General features: G+C 42.0%; 1 protein-coding gene across 1 annotated transcript in view; it reads left to right on the top strand.

The window, feature by feature from the left end:
* Positions 1 to 18,587, top strand: part of LOC138669629 (uncharacterized) — a 280,728-nt gene that overhangs the window by 18,058 nt on the left and 244,083 nt on the right. Inside the window, exon 5 of the mRNA XM_069756275.1 lies at positions 534 to 620. Within this exon, the coding sequence (XP_069612376.1) occupies positions 534 to 620 (87 nt within the window). The remainder of the gene's footprint in view (positions 1 to 533; positions 621 to 18,587) is intronic.

Raw genomic sequence — 18,587 nt, 5'->3', positions numbered from 1 at the left:
TACATACTGAAATACTATGTTATTGCAGTTAACAGTTTAGGCAATCTAACAATTACAATTTCAAGCCCTGTAAAATTAAGAAAAACTAAAACAAAATGTTTTAAAATATATTAAAATATATAGATACATTTTTAAATGATCTCCCTCCCTTTTCCCAGTTTTAAAGAAATAAAAAAACAAAAGAAACAAAGAAATTAAAAAAAATAAATATAATTGATATCACTGCATCCATAAAAGTCCATTCTATCAAAATTATTAAATGGAGAAGACGAAATAGAATTAATAGGCTTTTGCGATTTGCGCTTTTTCAGTCATTGCAGATATAAAAAAAAATGCAATAAAAAACAAAACTACATCTTATGTACCCTAAAATGATTTAGAAAAAAACGAAAAAATAAAGCCCTGACACATCCACCGACGAAAACCGCACAAACAAAAATGGGTTATTGGTAAATTACTTTTATGTTTTCAAAATTATTTTATTTTATATGCTATACAGCCCTTAACACTAACAATTTTGTGGTCTTTTATAGCTTCTCCTACAACTGAATTTTATCTAAGTTCGATCAGTAAAAGTACGCATGAAAATATTTTAACTGGAACAACGACAAACTCAACAGGTATTACTTTACACAGTGTACTTTTTGTTCTCGTAAGTAGGTTTTGAAGTTGAGTGGTTATGTTTATATTTGTACTGAATATATAAGAGAGAGACACGTGTCCTAACAATCTAAGGGCACAGTTAGAAGGCCGTATAAATTGGACTGAGATTGGAAAGCAGTGCACGAACTGGCTGGCGGATTTTCCTACTCAAGCATTACTGCTGCATAAAAATACATAACGCTATCACCCTCAGGTTGGGAGAGCAAGTCAGTGCGCTGCGTTCCAATTTATATGGCCGTCTAACCGCGCCTTAAAACAGATTTCTGTCAATGTGATAACAAGACAGCTATTTTTACTCTAAAATTATTTAATTAGCAAATCGCAATCATTTTATCTAAAATGTTCCTATAATGACATTTCTATTGCTTATTTATATTTTATCTTATTCCTGGTCAGGGGAGTACATACTTTAGAAATCATGGGGCCCCATAGCAGTTCTAGTTGTGCCTCCCCAAACTCCTCTCCAAAAAATAAACGAATACTTGTCGGGGTCACAGAAGAGCATGCCTCATAACTTTCCAACCTTTACATAGTAATTTCTCTCATGCTGAAGCCCTAGATTAATCTTTCACTGCCCCCATAAAGTATGATACCCCTATGGTAAAGTCTTCCACATGCACAGTATAAATATCCTAATGTACCCCACCTCAACTTCAAGGGCAACACAGTACTATCCCCCAACTGTGAACTCCACACATCTCTACATGAAGTATAATGGGCCTAAATACAGAATAATAGCCCCACAATGTATACTGGCCCACACTAGCCCTTCAAATAGTATAATGACCCACACACAGCCCTCCACACAGTATGATGGACCCCACACAATTCTTTACACCGTAGAATTGCTTGCATACAATATAATGGCCCCCCACATAGTTCTCCAAATATTATAATGACTCCACATACGTTTCCACATCGTATAATGAACGTGAGAGGGGCCAGGTATGAGCAGTGAGGGGTGGAGAGATGCCATTGACTGCACATCAATGTTCCTGGAGAGCCCCTTTAACATCTTCACCACCAAGCCTATTTTCACCTTTCTGACCAAGCAAAATTTTACAATTCTGACAAGTGTCACTTTATGTGACAATAACTCTGAAATGCTTCAACAAATCCCAGTTGTTCTTAGACTGTTTTTTTTCGTCACACACTACACTTGTGAGAACTAGAAGAGATCCCTATATCATTAAAAACCAGTATTTATTGGTAATTAGTTAAAATACATACATGTAAAAGAAAGCAAAAAGCACCGTGGGGGACATCATAAAAGACACCAAAAACACATATGCTACAATACAGTTAAATAGAAACTCAAGGCAAGGGATACATAAATACCTGATGCACTTAGTAAAATAATAAAGATGGAGTATTCAGTACACAATCAAAATTTACATATATAGTTATATGTATCCCACAATGGACGTAATGGAGGACAAATCGGAAGAAATATACAAAAAAAAGAGAGAACACAAAAACCGAACTGATGCTCAAACAGTAAATTCAAATAATTTTATTTATAAGTGAATACACCAAATGGTAGGGGGGAAAAGAAACCATAAAAAGGCACAATGCCAAGAAGACGGAGCAATAAACAGTCCTGCTGTAATAGGATAATGGAGTGATACAAAATAAATAAATAAATATATATATATATAACCCCACAGAACTAAAAACTGTAAATACACACAAAAAATAAAATAAATAAATACACAAGGGGAAAGAAGTGCAATATATAATAAATGGCGGTACACCTTTAAACAATGGCCTAAGGTACTGGATAGGCTAAGGTGCACAAAATAATTGCAAATGCCATAAGAAATGTGTGTATATATTAATATACCGGCATAAAGTGCAACCAGTACTAAAAAGTAAGGCCAAAGTTCAAATATAAGGTGCAAATGTGCGGCCAACAACAATTACGCTGGTAAAATGAGTGTAAATGCAGGTGCCTGCTAAATTAATCCAGGCATATATCGCAATGTCACAAATAGTAAATCATAAATTAAGCAACCAGTGTCTTAAAGTAATGAGCCTGGAGCAGGTGTTACCTGTGATGCTGCCGTCTCCTGGATGTGCCACTCCCCGATGCGCGTTTCAGCATCAGCCTTCGTCAGGGGGTGGCGTCATCCGGCAGAGGAAAGATATATGTAGGCAAAGCACGCCAATGAGCAGAGGGCATGGGTGTGCGGCGACGCGCGACCCTATTGGAAATCTCCACGGCAACCCCCGCCGCCAGCCCATGTGATCCCCGGCGCCGCGTTCATATGACGCAGCACCGAGGGACATGACAATACAGGTATGTTGCGTCTATAAACACACAAAATGGTGCCTCTAATGCAATTAAGCAAGGGATGTCAAAATCTCTCCAATAAAATATCTAATTATCTCACCTAAATTTAGTCTAAATATACCCCCAACAAGTGGAAAATGTAAGACCATACTCAAATACAAAAGATGGAGATTATCAGTTTACTATAGATCATAGCAGGCAGTCAGGTTACTACCACACAGAGCACAGTGGCTCATGGGTTATACAATCCCCCGAACCTTCATTGGCTATACCATCTATAATGACCCATCTGGTGCTAAGATCCAATATGGACTCACCTATCATAATTCCCCCATAGTGAAGGATGATTACCTGGCGCACGTGCTGGTGTCCGCGGTGTCCCCTCACCCCGATGCCCATCTCGCCTCCTACTTCTTCCGTCCACGCCCCCGGGATCTAGTTGTTGCATTGATGTGAAGTGCCCTTGAATTAGTGGGATAGATATTATGTACATTGCACTTTATGTTAGTGGTAAATTTAGGTAGATCATTTGTGTTTATTTGTGAAAATAACAGAAGTTTGGCAAAAATGTTGACATTTTCCCAGTTCTCAGTTTCATTTTTTATATCCTTAAGCTACTCATGCTGTAAAAAATGATTTAAAAAAACATTTTCCATATGTCTACTTTACGTCTGTATAATTTTTAAACATAATTTTTGTTAGGAAGTTAGAAGGGTTAAAAGTTAAACAACAATTTTTAATTTGTCCAACAAAATTTCCAAAACCAACTTTTTTAGGGATCACATCATATTTGAAGTGACTTTAAGGGGCCTATGTGACGGAAAATACCCAAAAGAGACACCATTTTAAAAATTGCACATCTCAGAGTGCTCAAAACCACATTAACCATTCCAGTGTTTCACAGGAATTAAAGACATATGAAAGTAAAAAAGGGCATTTTAGTTTTTACAATAAAATGTTGCCTTAGCCCCAAATTTTGCATTTTCACAAGGGTAGCAGGAGAAAATTGTCCATACAATTTGTTGTGCAATTTCTCTTAAGTATACCAATACCTCATTTGTTGTGGAAAATTACTGTTTGGGTTCGCAGCAAGGCTTAGAAGGGAAGGGCACTTTTTATTGGACTTTTGGAGATCAAAATTGGCTGGAATCAATAGTGGATGCCATGCTGTGTTTGCAGAGCCCCTGATGTGCATAAACAGTGGGAAACTTACATGAGTGACTCCATTTTGGAAACTACACCCCTCAACTCAAGAATTTTTTCTAGATGTGTGGTGAGCACTTTGAACCCCAAGATGCTTCACAAAATTTTATTTTTCTCCCACCAAAATGTTTTAGCCTCAATTTTTTATTTTCACAAGGGAAACTGAAGAAAAGAGACCCCAAAATTTGTTGTTCACTTTACACAGTTACCCAATTTGTTGTGGAAAACTACTTTTTGGGCGCACAACAGGACTTGGAAGGGAAGAGCACCATTTGACTTTTAGAACATAAAATTGGCTGGAATTGATTACAGACGCATTTGTAAAGCCCCTTATGTGCCTAAACAGTGGAACCCCCCAACAATTGACCCCATTTGAGAAAATACACTACTCAAGAAATTTTTCTAGATGTGTTCTGAACACCTTGAAACCCAAAGCGCATCACTGAATTTTATAACGTTGAGCCATAAAAAATAAATACATTTTTCCCACAAAATTATTGCTTAAGACCCAATTTTTTCACAAGGGTATCAAGAGAAAATGGACCCCAAATTTTGTTGGGCAATTACTCTTGAGTAAGCCGATACCACGTATGTGTCACGAGGGTGTCATGTCCTCCAAGAAGACCTGAAGTTAGGCAGTCATGTCGGGTAATGAATCGCAGGTCTTTTTTAGAGATGGTGTGATTTATGTCTCATATTAAATGGATTTTAGTTTCCTATGGTGCTGAAGAGGTTAACAACCCTTTCTATGCTGGTCAGAAACATGCAGCTCCACTTCAGCTGCTTTTGATCTGGTCATTATCTCTTCCTATAAAAACTGGTTAGACCCTCTTGTCTCTGCTGGTGAAAGATTTGTCTTCCTGTGCTGTGCGCTAAAGCTAAGTGGTTGGAGTAGAGTTATTGTAGCAATGTTCTATGGTTTGCTGTAGTACGTGTGTGTTTATCTCCTGGTCTCTGTTCCCATTTAGTTTATAAAGCCCTGTCCCTAGCCTTCTCCCCATTATTGGCTAGTACTATTGTATGATAAAGGTTTTCTTTTATCTGTTTATTCTTTGTGTCTTGTTTACCTTACATGCCTGCCCCATGCCTCATGGGGTGGGGTAGAAGACAGATCAGAGTTTAGCAGGAGCATAGTAAGGTCGAAGGCTTGTGCCTCTCTATCTTGAAAACTATCCCCTGGGACAGGTATAGTTAGGGTCCCACTTCCAAGGACAGATTGAAGCCCCCCTTCCTTACCAAAGACCGTCACAATGTGACAGCATGCCAACTTCCCAGGGTGGGTCGGTGACTTTGTCATCTACCACTTCGCCTTCCACACCCTGATCCTCCTGACTTGTTTTTTTTAACACTCTTTGGAAGTGTTATATACCACTGAAATGTACCACAGCATGTAATAGTATATGCTGCTTTTTCAGTCTGCATATAACACCAAAATATACTACAGAGCACATAATACTCTTTGTACTCAAAGCTTTTTTGGAGTGTTATATAACACCAAAATCTATCACAAACCATGTAATACGCTATGGATGAGTAATTCAATACACATGTTTCAATGGTTGTTTGGGAGTGTTATATAACACCAAAATATATCCAAAGCACATAGTACTCTATGATTGAGTAATATAATCTAGGAAAATGTTTCAACGCTTTTTGGGAGTGATATATAACACCACAATATATCCAAAACACATAGTTCTCTAAGAGTGAATAATTGAATCTAGAAAAATGATTCAATGCTTTTTTGGAGTGTTTCATGACACCGAAATTTACTACAGAGCACGTAATTGTATAATGATGAGTAATTGAATACAGAAAAAATGTCAACTCTTTTTTGAATTGTTATATAATACTGAAATGTACCACAGAGCACGTAATACTCTATTGGTCAGAAATTTAATCCAGAAAAATTTTTCGCTGCTTTTTTGAGTGTTATATTATGTATAGTACAAATTGAAAGACATTGAAAACATTACATTCATTACAGCATTTAAAAGCATTTGTAGATCACATGTTTAAAATGCGATAAAATGAATACAAAATCTCAGAATCCCTACATGCAGGAACTGCGGTAATGTGACCTCTATTTAGAGTCAGGTGACCTAATCTCCATTGTACCAATATGGCTCTTTTCCTGATTGGACAATATAAGTGTAGCGAATGATACAACAGCCTTACGCAATGAGATCTGATCTAGGACTGCACGATATCAGGATGTACAACGTTACCTCATATCCGGGGACTTTTTGGATTGGTGGACTTGTCGCCATAGCTACAAGGTGTCACGAGTTTCCGTGACAGAACAGTGCCAGAAGACCGCAGCGTCTGATGGCTCCTGCTTCTTCGCTGAGAAGAAGCATTTCTCCGGTGTATTAAATGTGTTTGTTTTTCTTTCTGCAGGACAGGGGTTAATCGACCATGTGGAAATCCCTGCATTCAGCTGTGCTCGGTTAGCCACTCTTCTCTCCTATAAAAGCTAGGCCTTCTGGCCAGGTCCTTGTCTGAGTTAGCACCTGCTGCATAGATCTGGGAAGTATATAAAATTCGAACATTTGGAGTCAAAACTACTGTCTTAGAATAACAAAGATAGTATTTATTAAATAACAATATTGCATAGTATGATCACAATTTACAACAGTACATTAAGTACGTATAATCATCTCAAAGTAACAAGGCTAATGAAGTACACAGGTAAAAAAAAATCTAAAAATTCACACTAATAAAAAGAAGTCCGGCCAGAGGAATTAAGTTCTTAAGGCAGTTCTTAAGGGTCCCGAAGAAGCCTATGCGAAACGTGCATAGGGTTTGGCAGTCCATTTCACCACTAAGACCACAATGGGTGAGGAGCAATCTTGTACTTATGTGACTAGGTGTCTTTTGGGACATACACTGTTTGTTATTATATGGCCTATATTCCTTAAGAACTTGATTCCTCTGGCCAGACTTCTTTTTATTAGCGTGGATTTTTGGATTTTTTTTACCTGTGTCCTTCATTAACGTTGTTACTTTGAGATGATTATACGTACTTAATGTACTGTTGTAAATTGTGATCATACTATGCGATATTGTAATTTAATAAATACTCTCTTTGTTATTCTAATACAGTAGTTTGGCCCAATTGTTCGAATTTTGTATATATCCAGGAGTTTCTGTCATGGTTCTCAGACCTCTCTAAATGATTTTGTTGCTCTGATCTATATAATTATATAGATCTGGAGAGTGAGGAGCTGGTGTTTGGAGAGCTGGAGGAATTTATTGTGTGACGGTTGCTTGGTTTGTACGCTTGTAAATTCCTCATCCTAACCTGCCTTATTTTCTTCCCCTGTCCTTCACACCCTGATGAATAACTCTGTTATTTGTGAGAATATATTTTGCATGAGTGGAACAGGGCACGCTAGAGCGTCCCCTAGTGCTAGGGCAAGGAAAGGTGCCCCTGGTCCCAGTTTACTCACCAGTCCTATTGTGACATTAACTCAGACCAAAAGCCCTTTTTCTGATCCATGATAGATCCTATCACAGCGCTGACAGGGCAGTTGCAGCAGCTCAGTTTGGATTTCACAGCACCTTGTTGTATCTGGTGTGGGGATCTCGCCCTCCAGGCAAACCAAGGTCGTGCTGCCAGACAGGTTCTTTGGCGGGCGGGACAAGATTGTTGTGTTCTGTGAAGCCTGTAAACCATATTTCCGGCTGCGTCCAGTATCCTCTGGTACAGAGGAGCAGCAGGTGGAGATTGTTTTCTCGCTCCTGCAGGGGGGACCAACAAGCATGGGCATTTTCTCTCCAATCTGATTCACAGTCATTCCAGACAGTAGAGGGCTTCTTTCAGGCTTTGGGCTTGGTGTATGATGACCCTGATGTGTCTCCTTGGCTGAGTCATCTCTGCACCAACTTCAGTAAGTAGACCGTCTGGCAGAGGACTACTGTTACGAGTTCCGGCGGTGGGTCACCGACATTAGGTGGAATGGCCCGGCTCTCTGTATTCAGTTCTGCGAGGGTCAATCTGTGAGAATAAGGGATGCGTTAGCTGTCTATGAGACTTCTGTCTCCCTTGAGGCGGCCATATCTCTGGCAATCCGGGTTGATCCCCATCTTCATTAGAGACCTAGGGAGTCACCTCTGGGGGCGGGATGTCCAAGTTTGAGTGTGGGCAGTACTGATTCTACTGTGGAACCCATGCAGGTGGGTGCGGCGTCCCAACCTAGCAAACTAGCATTAATCCGACGTAATGGGGAGTGTGTTTTTGTTGTGGCAAGAAGGGTCATTTTTTGAGCACATGTCAAACCCATCACTTGTTTAAACAACCGCCAGAAAACTAGAGGGTCTGGATTACGGGGAAGTTGGCAACTCGGGTGTACTCATAACCTCGGTGGGAAAGACTCGTCTTTTCCTTCCAGCCATTTTATACGTGGGTTAAAATAAGGTGGACATTTCCGCCTTCTTGGACAGTGGGGCGGGGTTTAATTTGGTCGACACTAGGTTCGTCCAGGACCAAGGCCTTGTCCCACATACCTTGTCCAGACCGATATCCATTATAGCTATTGATTCTGGCCCTCTAAAACAGAGGCACTTCTCAGGTGGTCCATGACTTGTGGCTACAGGTGGGGGCCATACACTATGAGTTGTTAAAATGCTACGTGATTGAGGGCCTGCCCTCACCTGTTGTAGTGGGACTTCCTTGGCTCGCTCTGCACAATCCGGTAATTGATTGTCAGGCACAAGAAGTGGCAAAATGGAGTACATACTGTCAAGGACACTGTTTGGGTACCCAGCTGGCAAGGGTGGATACCCAGTCTGTGCCCCATTACCAGGCTGTCAGACTTCGAGGATGTGTTTTCTGAGCAGGGGAGCCAAGAACTTTCCCCTTATCATCCTTATGATTATGCCATTAATCTGGTTCCTGGTGCCAAGCTGCCCAAGAGCAGACTCTATAACATCTCAGGTCCAGAAAGGCAGGACATGAAGGACTATATTACAGAAAGTCTGGCTTAGGGACATATCCGACCATCATCTTCTCCCCTTACTGTGGGGTTCTTTTTTGTCAAGAAGGATGGGGGGTTACGTCCTTGCCTGTATTTCCAAGAACTTAATGCGATCACTGACCATGATCCGTATCTGCTACCTCTGATCCATGACCTCTTTAATCAAATTGTTGGGGCAAATGGTTCTCTAAGATGGACCCCAGGGAGGCATACAACCTCATCTGCATTAAGGAGGGGGATGAGTGGAGTGAGTGGCAGGTTTGTTGTTATCTACCTGGATGATATTCTTGTTTATTCTCCTGACCTTGAGTCACACCAGCAACATGTCAGACAAGTCCTACACATATTATGTGACAATAAGTTGTATGTCAAACCCGAGAAGTGTATGTTCTCGGTTGAAGAAATCCCTTTCCTTGGATCTATATTATCTGCCACCAGTTTTCGCATGGATTCCGCGAAAGTCCAGGCGGTATTGGAGTGGGATCATTCTGAGGATTTGAAGGCCTTACAAAGGTTTTTGGGTTTCGCTAATTACTACCGTAAAATCATAAAAAACTTTTTGGTAGTCGCCAAACCGCTCACTGATATGACTAAGAAGGGGACGGACTTCTCCAGGTGGTCCAGTCCTGCCAGGGAGGCATTTGACACATGGAAAAGGTGTTTTGCTTCTGCGCTGATTCTTTTTCAGCCTGATGTCACTCAGCCTTTCATTGTGAAGGTGGATGATTCTGAGGTGGGAGTGGGGGCTCTATTGTCGCAGGGTGCGTCTCCTGGTAAATGGCAACTCTTCAAATAGGCATTTGAAGAGAGGTGTCAGTTTTTGGAGGGAACGGTTCACCCAGTGATGGTGATCACTGATCATAAGAATCTGGTTTACTTGGAGTCGGCAAAATGTTTTACACCTCTTCAGGCAAGATGGGCATTATTCTTTGCCAGGTTTAACTTCTTTGTTACTTTCAGGCTGGGGAGCAAAAATGTTAAGGCAGATGCTTTGTCCCGTTGCTTTCCTGGGGGAGGCAATAAGTGCAAACCTATTTTACAAAAAGGGGTATTGATGGCATCTATATGCTCCAATCTTCAAAGAGGAGTTGCTGATGCTTAGGGGGACGCCCCTGCTACCTGTCCACTTGGTAAACTGTTTGTCAATCTCCATCTTAAAATCCTCAGTGAACATCATGATACGGTGCTGGCTGGATATCCGGGTAATAAGGCCACCGCAGATCTACTTACTTGGCATTTTTGTCAGCCAGGTGCTTATAAGGATGTTCGGGAGTATGTGGCCGCCTGCAATATCTGTGCGCATTTTAAGACCTCACATACACGTCCATCAGGGGCTCTCCAACCATTGGAGATTCCCAGCAGACCTTTGACTCATTTGTTGGTAGATTTTATTATGGATTTACCTGTGTCTGCAGGGAACACTGTAATCCTGGTGATGGTGGACAGGTTCAGTAAAATTTTATTGCTTTGCCAGCTTTGCCTAACGCCAAAACTCTGGCGCAAATCTTCGTCAGGGAAATAATCAGACTGCATGAGATTCCTACCGATATTGTTTTGGATCCGGGGGTGCAGTTTATCTCCAAATTCAGGAGGGTGTATTTTACCCATCTGGGGATCCATTTGCCTTTTTCTTCGGCTTTTTCACAGTCTAATGGGCAGACTGAACGAGTTAATCAGAATTTAGAGACATATCTTAGATGTTTTGTGTCTGAGAATCATGAGGACTGGGTGACCTACTTTCCGTTTGGTGGGTCTGGACACGAGTGTTGGTGACTGGGTATGGCTGTCCTCAAGGAACATTAAGCTGAAGGTTCCATCTTGAAAATTGGGTCCCAGGTTTATTGGCCCTTATAAGATATTAGCCGTCATCAATCCGGTAGCGTTCCGCCTTGCCCTACCTACTTTTAAAATCTATAATGTTTTTCACCGTTCACTTCTCAAGAAGTATATGGTATCTGCAGGACCTTCAACTCTGGTAATCTGGAGTTCCAGCTAGCAAAGGTCTTAGACTCTCCTCTTGTTCGCCGGTCACTTCAATACATGGTACATTGGAAGGGGTAAGGTCCTGAGGAGAGGATGTGGGTTCCAGCTTCTGACGTCCATGCGACCAGACTGGTTTGGGCCTTTCATGTGGCACACCCAGATAAACCAGGGCCTGAGGTTCCGGAGGTCCCTCGTAGAAGGGGGGTAATGTCATGAAGTTTTTGCGACAGAGCAGTGCCAGAAAACCGAACCATCTGATGGCTCCTGCTTCACCGCTGAGAAGAAGCACTTCTCTGGTGTATTAAATGTTTGTTTTTCTTTCAGCAGGACAGAGGTTAATCGGCCATATGCAAATCCCTGAATTCAACTGTGCTCGGTTAGCCACTCCTCTCTCCTATAAAAGCTAGACCTTCTGGCCAGGTCCTTGTCTGAATTAGCACTTGCTACATAGCTCTGGAGAGTGAGGAGCTGGTGTTTGGAGAGCTGGAGGAGTTTATTGTGTGACAGTTGCTTGGTTTGTACGCTTGGAAATTCTTCATCCTTACCTGTCTTATTTTCTTCCCCCGTCCTTCACACCCTGGTGAATACTTCTGTTATTTGTGAGAGTATATTTTGCATGAATGGAATTTTCTTTTACCCTTGTCTTTGTTCCCTTGTCTGTCGAGTTGGTGTACTGCGGTACACGGTAGCGCCTCTCTTCCCCGGGTGGGGGAAGAGGACAGACGCAGGGCTGCAGCTAGGAGACTGGGCAAGGGCAGAGGCCCCAGCATCCTTGCCATCTGAGGTATCCCGGGGAACAGGGCAAACTAGGGCTCCCCCTAGTGCTAGGGCCAGGAAAGGTGCCCCTGGTCCCAGTTTACTCGCCAGTCCTATCGTGACACAAGGAGTCTGACACAGTAGGAATTTTGAGATTTTTTATTCATTTTAGGACATTATAAACATGTGGTCTCTATGTATTTCAAATACTGTAATGTATTCCAATGTATTTCAATTTGTACTATGTGTAATATATATGCTGTGCAGGGAGTTTTTTAATGTTATATGCTGATTGGTGGGTGGAGTTGTTAGGAAGGGGGAGGTGATACTTGTTTCTATGTGTGTGTCACTAATTAGTCATGCTATTTAAATCTGCTGTTTGCACTTTGGTGGTATGCTTGATAAAGACTTGGGATTGTTGAAACCTTGCACTATATAAAAAGATTTTTTTAACTTCCCTGAAGTTTAAATTTAATGCTGTTCTCACTATAATGAGATAGGTCAGTCAATAGAAGCTGCAGCATGATCTCTCTATCTGTCTGAGTCTGCCTGTTCTTTCACTGTACGTCTCATTCCTTCTCCTCCTGCCCTATCCGTAGACTTTAATAGCGGCTGTATTCTGGTACTTCAGTGAGTTTGTATTCCATCTTGTTCTAAGCAAGATATATTGGAGTTGTTTTTCAGAGTGGATGATTAGTTTGCCACTACAAACGGCAATCAGGGTACATTTAACATGGGCAAATATACTGGTTTATTCCACTCTCTTTAAAGAAGCACTCAAATCAAAGTTTTTTATCCTCTGAATACATTGCAATTATCATATTATATAACACTATGTACTTATAATTGCTAATTTTGATCTTGTACCTAGTTCATTCTTCTCTTTTTCATTAGGTCAGTGACCTCACATTATTAGAAACTGACAAGCTGAATGCTTCTAAGCTGTATGGAGAAACAGGAAGTCTCTTTTCCTGCGAGAGTCATCATTAGAACTATAATTCTATAAGGTCATTCATCCTTATGTTTATAGTCCTTTTACCAGGCATTGCTCCTAATAGCCAGTTTCCTACTCCACACTGATGAGGGGCAAATACCCCGAAACAGCTGTCTGTTGATGAATACCATGTTTTGGCATAGGTGGTTTTCCTTTTTGGATGCTGCCCTTCCCGTGGTTGTTCCTTCCTGGTGAAAGACCTGGCTATTTATTGCTTGCGTTGAGAAACACGTGATGGTGTCTCTGCGGCTTTTCTACATGCATTTGCATATTTCCCATAAGGGATGGGGGCAGTGTTCTGGATCACTGCGTTGAGAAACACGTGATGGGGTCTCCGCGGTGTTGGATGTTTTGATCTCCCTGAGGTCATTCATCCTTATGTTTATATACCACATGGTCCAATCTCAGTAGCCATGATTCTGGATCACATAACGCTCACCCTGATCCTCCTTCCTCCCACCATGCTGAGTGCCCGGAGACAAGTGATCCCACACTTGGACACTCTGAAGAGCTGTTCACATTTTCATTTATAGATTCTCTCTCGTCCTGCCCATACTAACTAGGACATGAGGAGATCGCATGTAGTGATGCTCAAATATTTGAGCAGCCGCGCTCAAAAGAAGGAGATAGGTGAAAAATGAAATTTCCGTCGCAAGAGCTGGATGATGATGAGATCCAATTGCCAGCAAGTGGTATTGTCAAGTTAGCAAGTCAGGAGGAGGATCAGGCTGCGGAAGTGAAAGACGAGGTGGGGGAATGAAGTCACTGACCCAACCTGGCAAGGCAACATGCAGAACGAGAACAGCAGCGCACAGCACCACAGCAGGCAGGAAGAAGCGGTGGGGTGGCCAGAGACACAAGGCGGGCAACTGATCCGAAAAGCACTAACAGGGTTGAAGTTGGAGCTTTCTTAAAGACAATAATACAAATATATAGTGTGGTCGGCGCAAAAACGGCAATATTAGGGGAAAAGAGATCTTATTGCAACTGCAAAAACAGGACAAAAACCACCAGTATTGTCAACAGTAGAATATATAAAACCTCAGGTTTGTTTTGCGGTAAGCAAATAGTCTCCACCTAATTGTAAAAAACTTTCTGTTTCCTATGAAGCCGACAGCTAAAGTAGCAAATCTGCCCCCAATCTATAAAAACACTACAAAGATTTAAAAGTTAATAACTGAAAAAACAATCCTAAAATATTGCTTTAACTAAATATCAACTGTTTCAAGTGCCCTGAGTTCATTAGCAGTTCAATATAATGAAGCGCTATTAAATACCTTTGTTGAACAGTGATAGCAGTCTCCGCAGTAAAGGTGTAGTTCCAAATGCTATCCGGACAGATTCCAAGGTGGGAAAAGTGTTTCTTCAGGAGTGTAGTCCCGGCCAGTGACATACACCCCCCATGCGTCCTTAGTGTTGGTGCACAAATGAAGCCGGTGCACGCTTGGAGCCTGTAGCGCTGCAGACGCCGGAACAGGACCTTGCGTGATGTAGGTAATCACGTGACCGTCCCAAGTAAGGAGCGAAGATCTCAGTCTTCTTCGTCAGGGATGGTCCACTATCATCAAAGGCTTCCTTATATACAATTTCTGTATCCATTCTAAATCAAAACAGCTTCATCAGGTGAATGCAAACAATTCAACCTCACTGTTCAAGCCCATTGGTCTCAGGGTGTCTAGATTAAAAATCCACCTACTTTCGGCCCTGGACATTTTTTTAATATAATTGCCTCTACGCCAGTCTGGTGTTATTATTTCTAGGCCAGTAATTATACAGTAATTATACCGTGGTGGTACAGGTGATAAAATCACGAATTTAAAATTCATGATTTTATCACCTGTACCACCATGGGGGTGATTTATTCCCTGAAGTGTCCTTGTGGGAAATTATATGTGGGGCGGACAAAACGCCCCCTGAATGTGAGAGTGAATGAACACCTCAGAAACATCAAAAAGAAATTCTGTGGACATCCACTCTCCAAGCATTTTGCTGATCACCATGATGGACGGGTTAAAGACATTATAATTGCTGGCCTAGAAATTATAACACCAGACTGGCGTAGAGGCGATTACATTAAAAAAATGTCCAGGGCCGAAAGTAGGTGGATTTTTAATCTAGACACCCTGAGACCGATGGGCTTGAACAGTGAGGTTGAATTGTTTGCATTCACCTGATAAAGCTCCTTTTTTAAAGACAGTCCAAATTTAAAACTCAAAATACCTCTTTTTGCACTTCTGCCATGCCAACATCAGCAGAGGCATCACAAATACTAGCCTTACCATGACCAGCATGCTCAGCCACATGCAAGCAAACCACCCAAATACTTCTGCCAAATGCCAAGGTCTAGAAACAGTGTCTACAGGTCACACCACTACCTCTTCCCCTGTTTTACGGGCACGCCAATCCCATGTCCATGACATAGGTAAAGATGCCTCCCACCCTGCACCTGTCATTGCACACTTGCAAGGCAAGTGTTCAATTTCTTCATGCCCACTCATCACCTCTTATGTGCGGAGTCTGACACGCATGGTGTTGCTGACTAGCTGGTATTCCGCTACTGTCATCTGCTGCTCACAAAGCCTTGTCAACATTTGTAACATTGAGTTCCAATGCGTGGTCACATCATACAGCAGTCGGTGAGCTATAAGTTGCAAACACTGCTGCAGCACCACCAGGGTGGCGGCAGCTGTAGTTGACTTGTGGAAATGGGCACACACACGGCGTACTTTCACAAGCAGCTCAGGCAAATCAGATTAGATTTTGAGAAACCGAAGAACCACTAAGTTGAGCACGTGCGCCAGGCATGTTGAAGGCATGGTGAAGTGGTTATCAAGCTTCAGAGCAGCCACCTGGTTACAGCCATTGTCACATATGACCATGCCACGCTGTAGATTCAGGGGCAAGAGCCGCAAATCAGTCCTGTCTTTAAAACTTTTCAACAACTCTCGGGTGGAGAGTGGTTTGTCACCTAAGCAGATTAGCTTCAGCCCAATTTCTTGCCGCTTGGCCGAGGCAGTGCAGCAGTGCTTCCAGCCTGTGACAGATGTTGATGTTTGTGAGATGGATGATGAGGAGAAGGTGCAGGAACCTCTGTTAAAGGTGGGGGCAACCCTGATTGAACCAGGGCTCACAATTCTCTGTGTCAGTAGCATGTGTTCTATTCCATGGTCCGACTGGGGGTCCCGGTTTCCACAATGTCCACCCAGTGTGCCATCAGGGAAATATAGCATTGCTGGTCACAAACACTTGTCCAGGTGTCCCTTGTTAAGTGGACCTTCCTAGTCACTGCTTTGGTCAGGGCACATCTGCTGTTATGGGACACATGCTTCTGTAAGGCGGGGACTGCACAAAGGAAGAGATAGTGGCGGTGTGGTGGGAGACTTTATGCTACTGGAGCTAGAGTTACCACTTCTGAAGTCTCCAGTGCCTTGTTTCCATTTATGAATAAAGCTACTGTGTTAAATCAGGATTAGATAAGATAAATAACCAAAAAGTAGAATCCAAAAAGCGGGGGGCAATTTGTAAATAGCAAGAAGAAGACAAAGAAAATCAAGCCATTCTGTACAAGCTGCCACTCTTATACTTTCACTCTGCTTTTCCATTTTTTCAGATTCTGGATTTCATTTTCCACATACTGGTATTCTTTTTCTATGTCTGCTTCTCACCATTCACAAATTTGACCCCCACTTTTTGGATTCTCCTTCTTGATTATTTCTTATCTAATCCTTATGTAACACTTTAACTTTATTTGTGGGAATTTTTTCCTTACTTGTGATGCTTTGCTTCATTGCTTAATAACCCTTTTTTTCCGGTTCTTGTCTATAGAGGTCCACGCATTTCCTTAACACATGTCTTTCCTCATCATTGTCCAAGTTTAGGTGTATCTGTGACCCTCATATTTTTTTTTCTGCAGCATGTCATTTTGTGTGTTTTGTTGTCTTTCCTCACTTGTTGCATGAACTTTATATCTTGTATTATTCTTAGGAGCTAATCACAGATCATGAAATGAAGTATTTCTCTTTGTACTGATCACCAATGTAAATGTATACAAGATTATTTTCCATGTTATCTGTCTGATTTCTTTTTCTCTTTTTTAGACATATAATTCACAGTGATATTCATATATACCGTATATAATCGAGTATAAGCCGAGATTTTCAGCCCTTTTTTGGGGGCTGAAAGTCCCCCTCTCGGCTTATACTCGAGTTATACCCAGGGATCGGCAGAGGAGGGGTCGCGGGGGCTGTCTAATTAAACTCACCTACTGCTGGTGTGGTCCATGCACGTCTTTTCCCCGGCGCCAGCAGCTTTTTCCTGTACTGAGCGGTCACATGGTACCGCTCATTACAGTAATGATTATGCGGCTCCACCTGCCATAAGGGTGGAGCCACATATTCATTACTGTAATGAGCAGTAACGGTGACCGCTCAGTAGAGGAATAAGCAGCAGCGCCGGGGAAGCAGGGACTGCACAGCGCCAAGAGCAGGTGAGTATAACGGGGAGAGGAGCGCTGCGCTGTGCGATATTCACCTGCTCCTCGTTCCAGCCTCCGCTCTGTCTTCAGCAGTGACACTCAGGTAAGAGGGCGCGGTGACGTGGTTAGTGCGCGCCCTCTGCCTGATCGTCAGTGCTGAGCGGTGCCGGCACGAAGTCAGGTGAATATTAAAAGTGCCGGGGGCCTAAGCGACGGAGAGGTGAGTATTTGATTTTGTTTAATTTATTGCAGCAACAGCAAATGGGGCAAGTGTCTGTATGGAGTATCTATGGGGCCATAATCAACGTTTGTGCAGCACTATATCGGGCAAGTGTCTGTATAGAGCATCTTATGGGGCCATAACATTTGTGCAGCACTATATGGGGCAAGTGTGTTTATAGGGCCATAATCAACGTTTGTGCAGCACTATATCGGGCAAGTGTCTGTATAGAGCCTCTTATGGGGCCATAATGTTTGTGCAGCACTATATGGGGCAAGTGTGTTTATAGGGCCATAATCAACGTTTGTTCAGCACTATATGGGGCAAGTGTCTTTAGAGGGCCATAATCATCGTTTGTTCAGCACTATATGGGGCAAATATCTTTATGGAGCATCTTATGGGGCCATAATCAACATTTGTGCAACATTATTTTGGGCAAATGTGTCTATGGAGCATCTTATGGGGCCATAATTAATCTTTATGCAGGATTATATGGGGCATATTTTAATATGGAGCATCTTATGGGGCCCATCATAAACTTTATGGATCATTATATGGGGCTCCTCATTCAATATGGATATTCAAAAACACTTAACCTACTGATGTCTCCATTAATTTTACTTTTATTTTACTTTTCTATTAGAATGATGAAGGTCAAATTGTAGATCGAAATGTCTCTTCCTTATGTCTGGATATTACTACAAATAAAATGTCACCATTATTTATAACACCTGAGTGCCAAGTTTTTCATATATTTTGATTGGACTGGATCCTACTTGTGCACCACCTACCAGGAGTGCCGTGTTTAACTTCTAAATGAACAACAATGGGGCAGTTTTTGTAACAATAAGCAGGACAGCCCTTTCTCCCAGAACTAATGTTGCATCACAGTTCTGTATCATTGAATGTGCTTTCTCCTAGAATTAGCCAGAAAAAATTAAGCCCTGGTGCGGTGGCAAGAGGGGTGATTGTATTGGGGTTGATGTCACCTTTGTATTTTTAGGTGAAATCAAATGACAGAA

Source organism: Ranitomeya imitator, chromosome 3 (genome assembly GCF_032444005.1).
Source record: "Ranitomeya imitator isolate aRanImi1 chromosome 3, aRanImi1.pri, whole genome shotgun sequence".
Lineage (NCBI taxonomy): Eukaryota > Metazoa > Chordata > Amphibia > Anura > Dendrobatidae > Ranitomeya > Ranitomeya imitator.
This window is presented reverse-complemented; position numbering and strand designations above follow the sequence as displayed.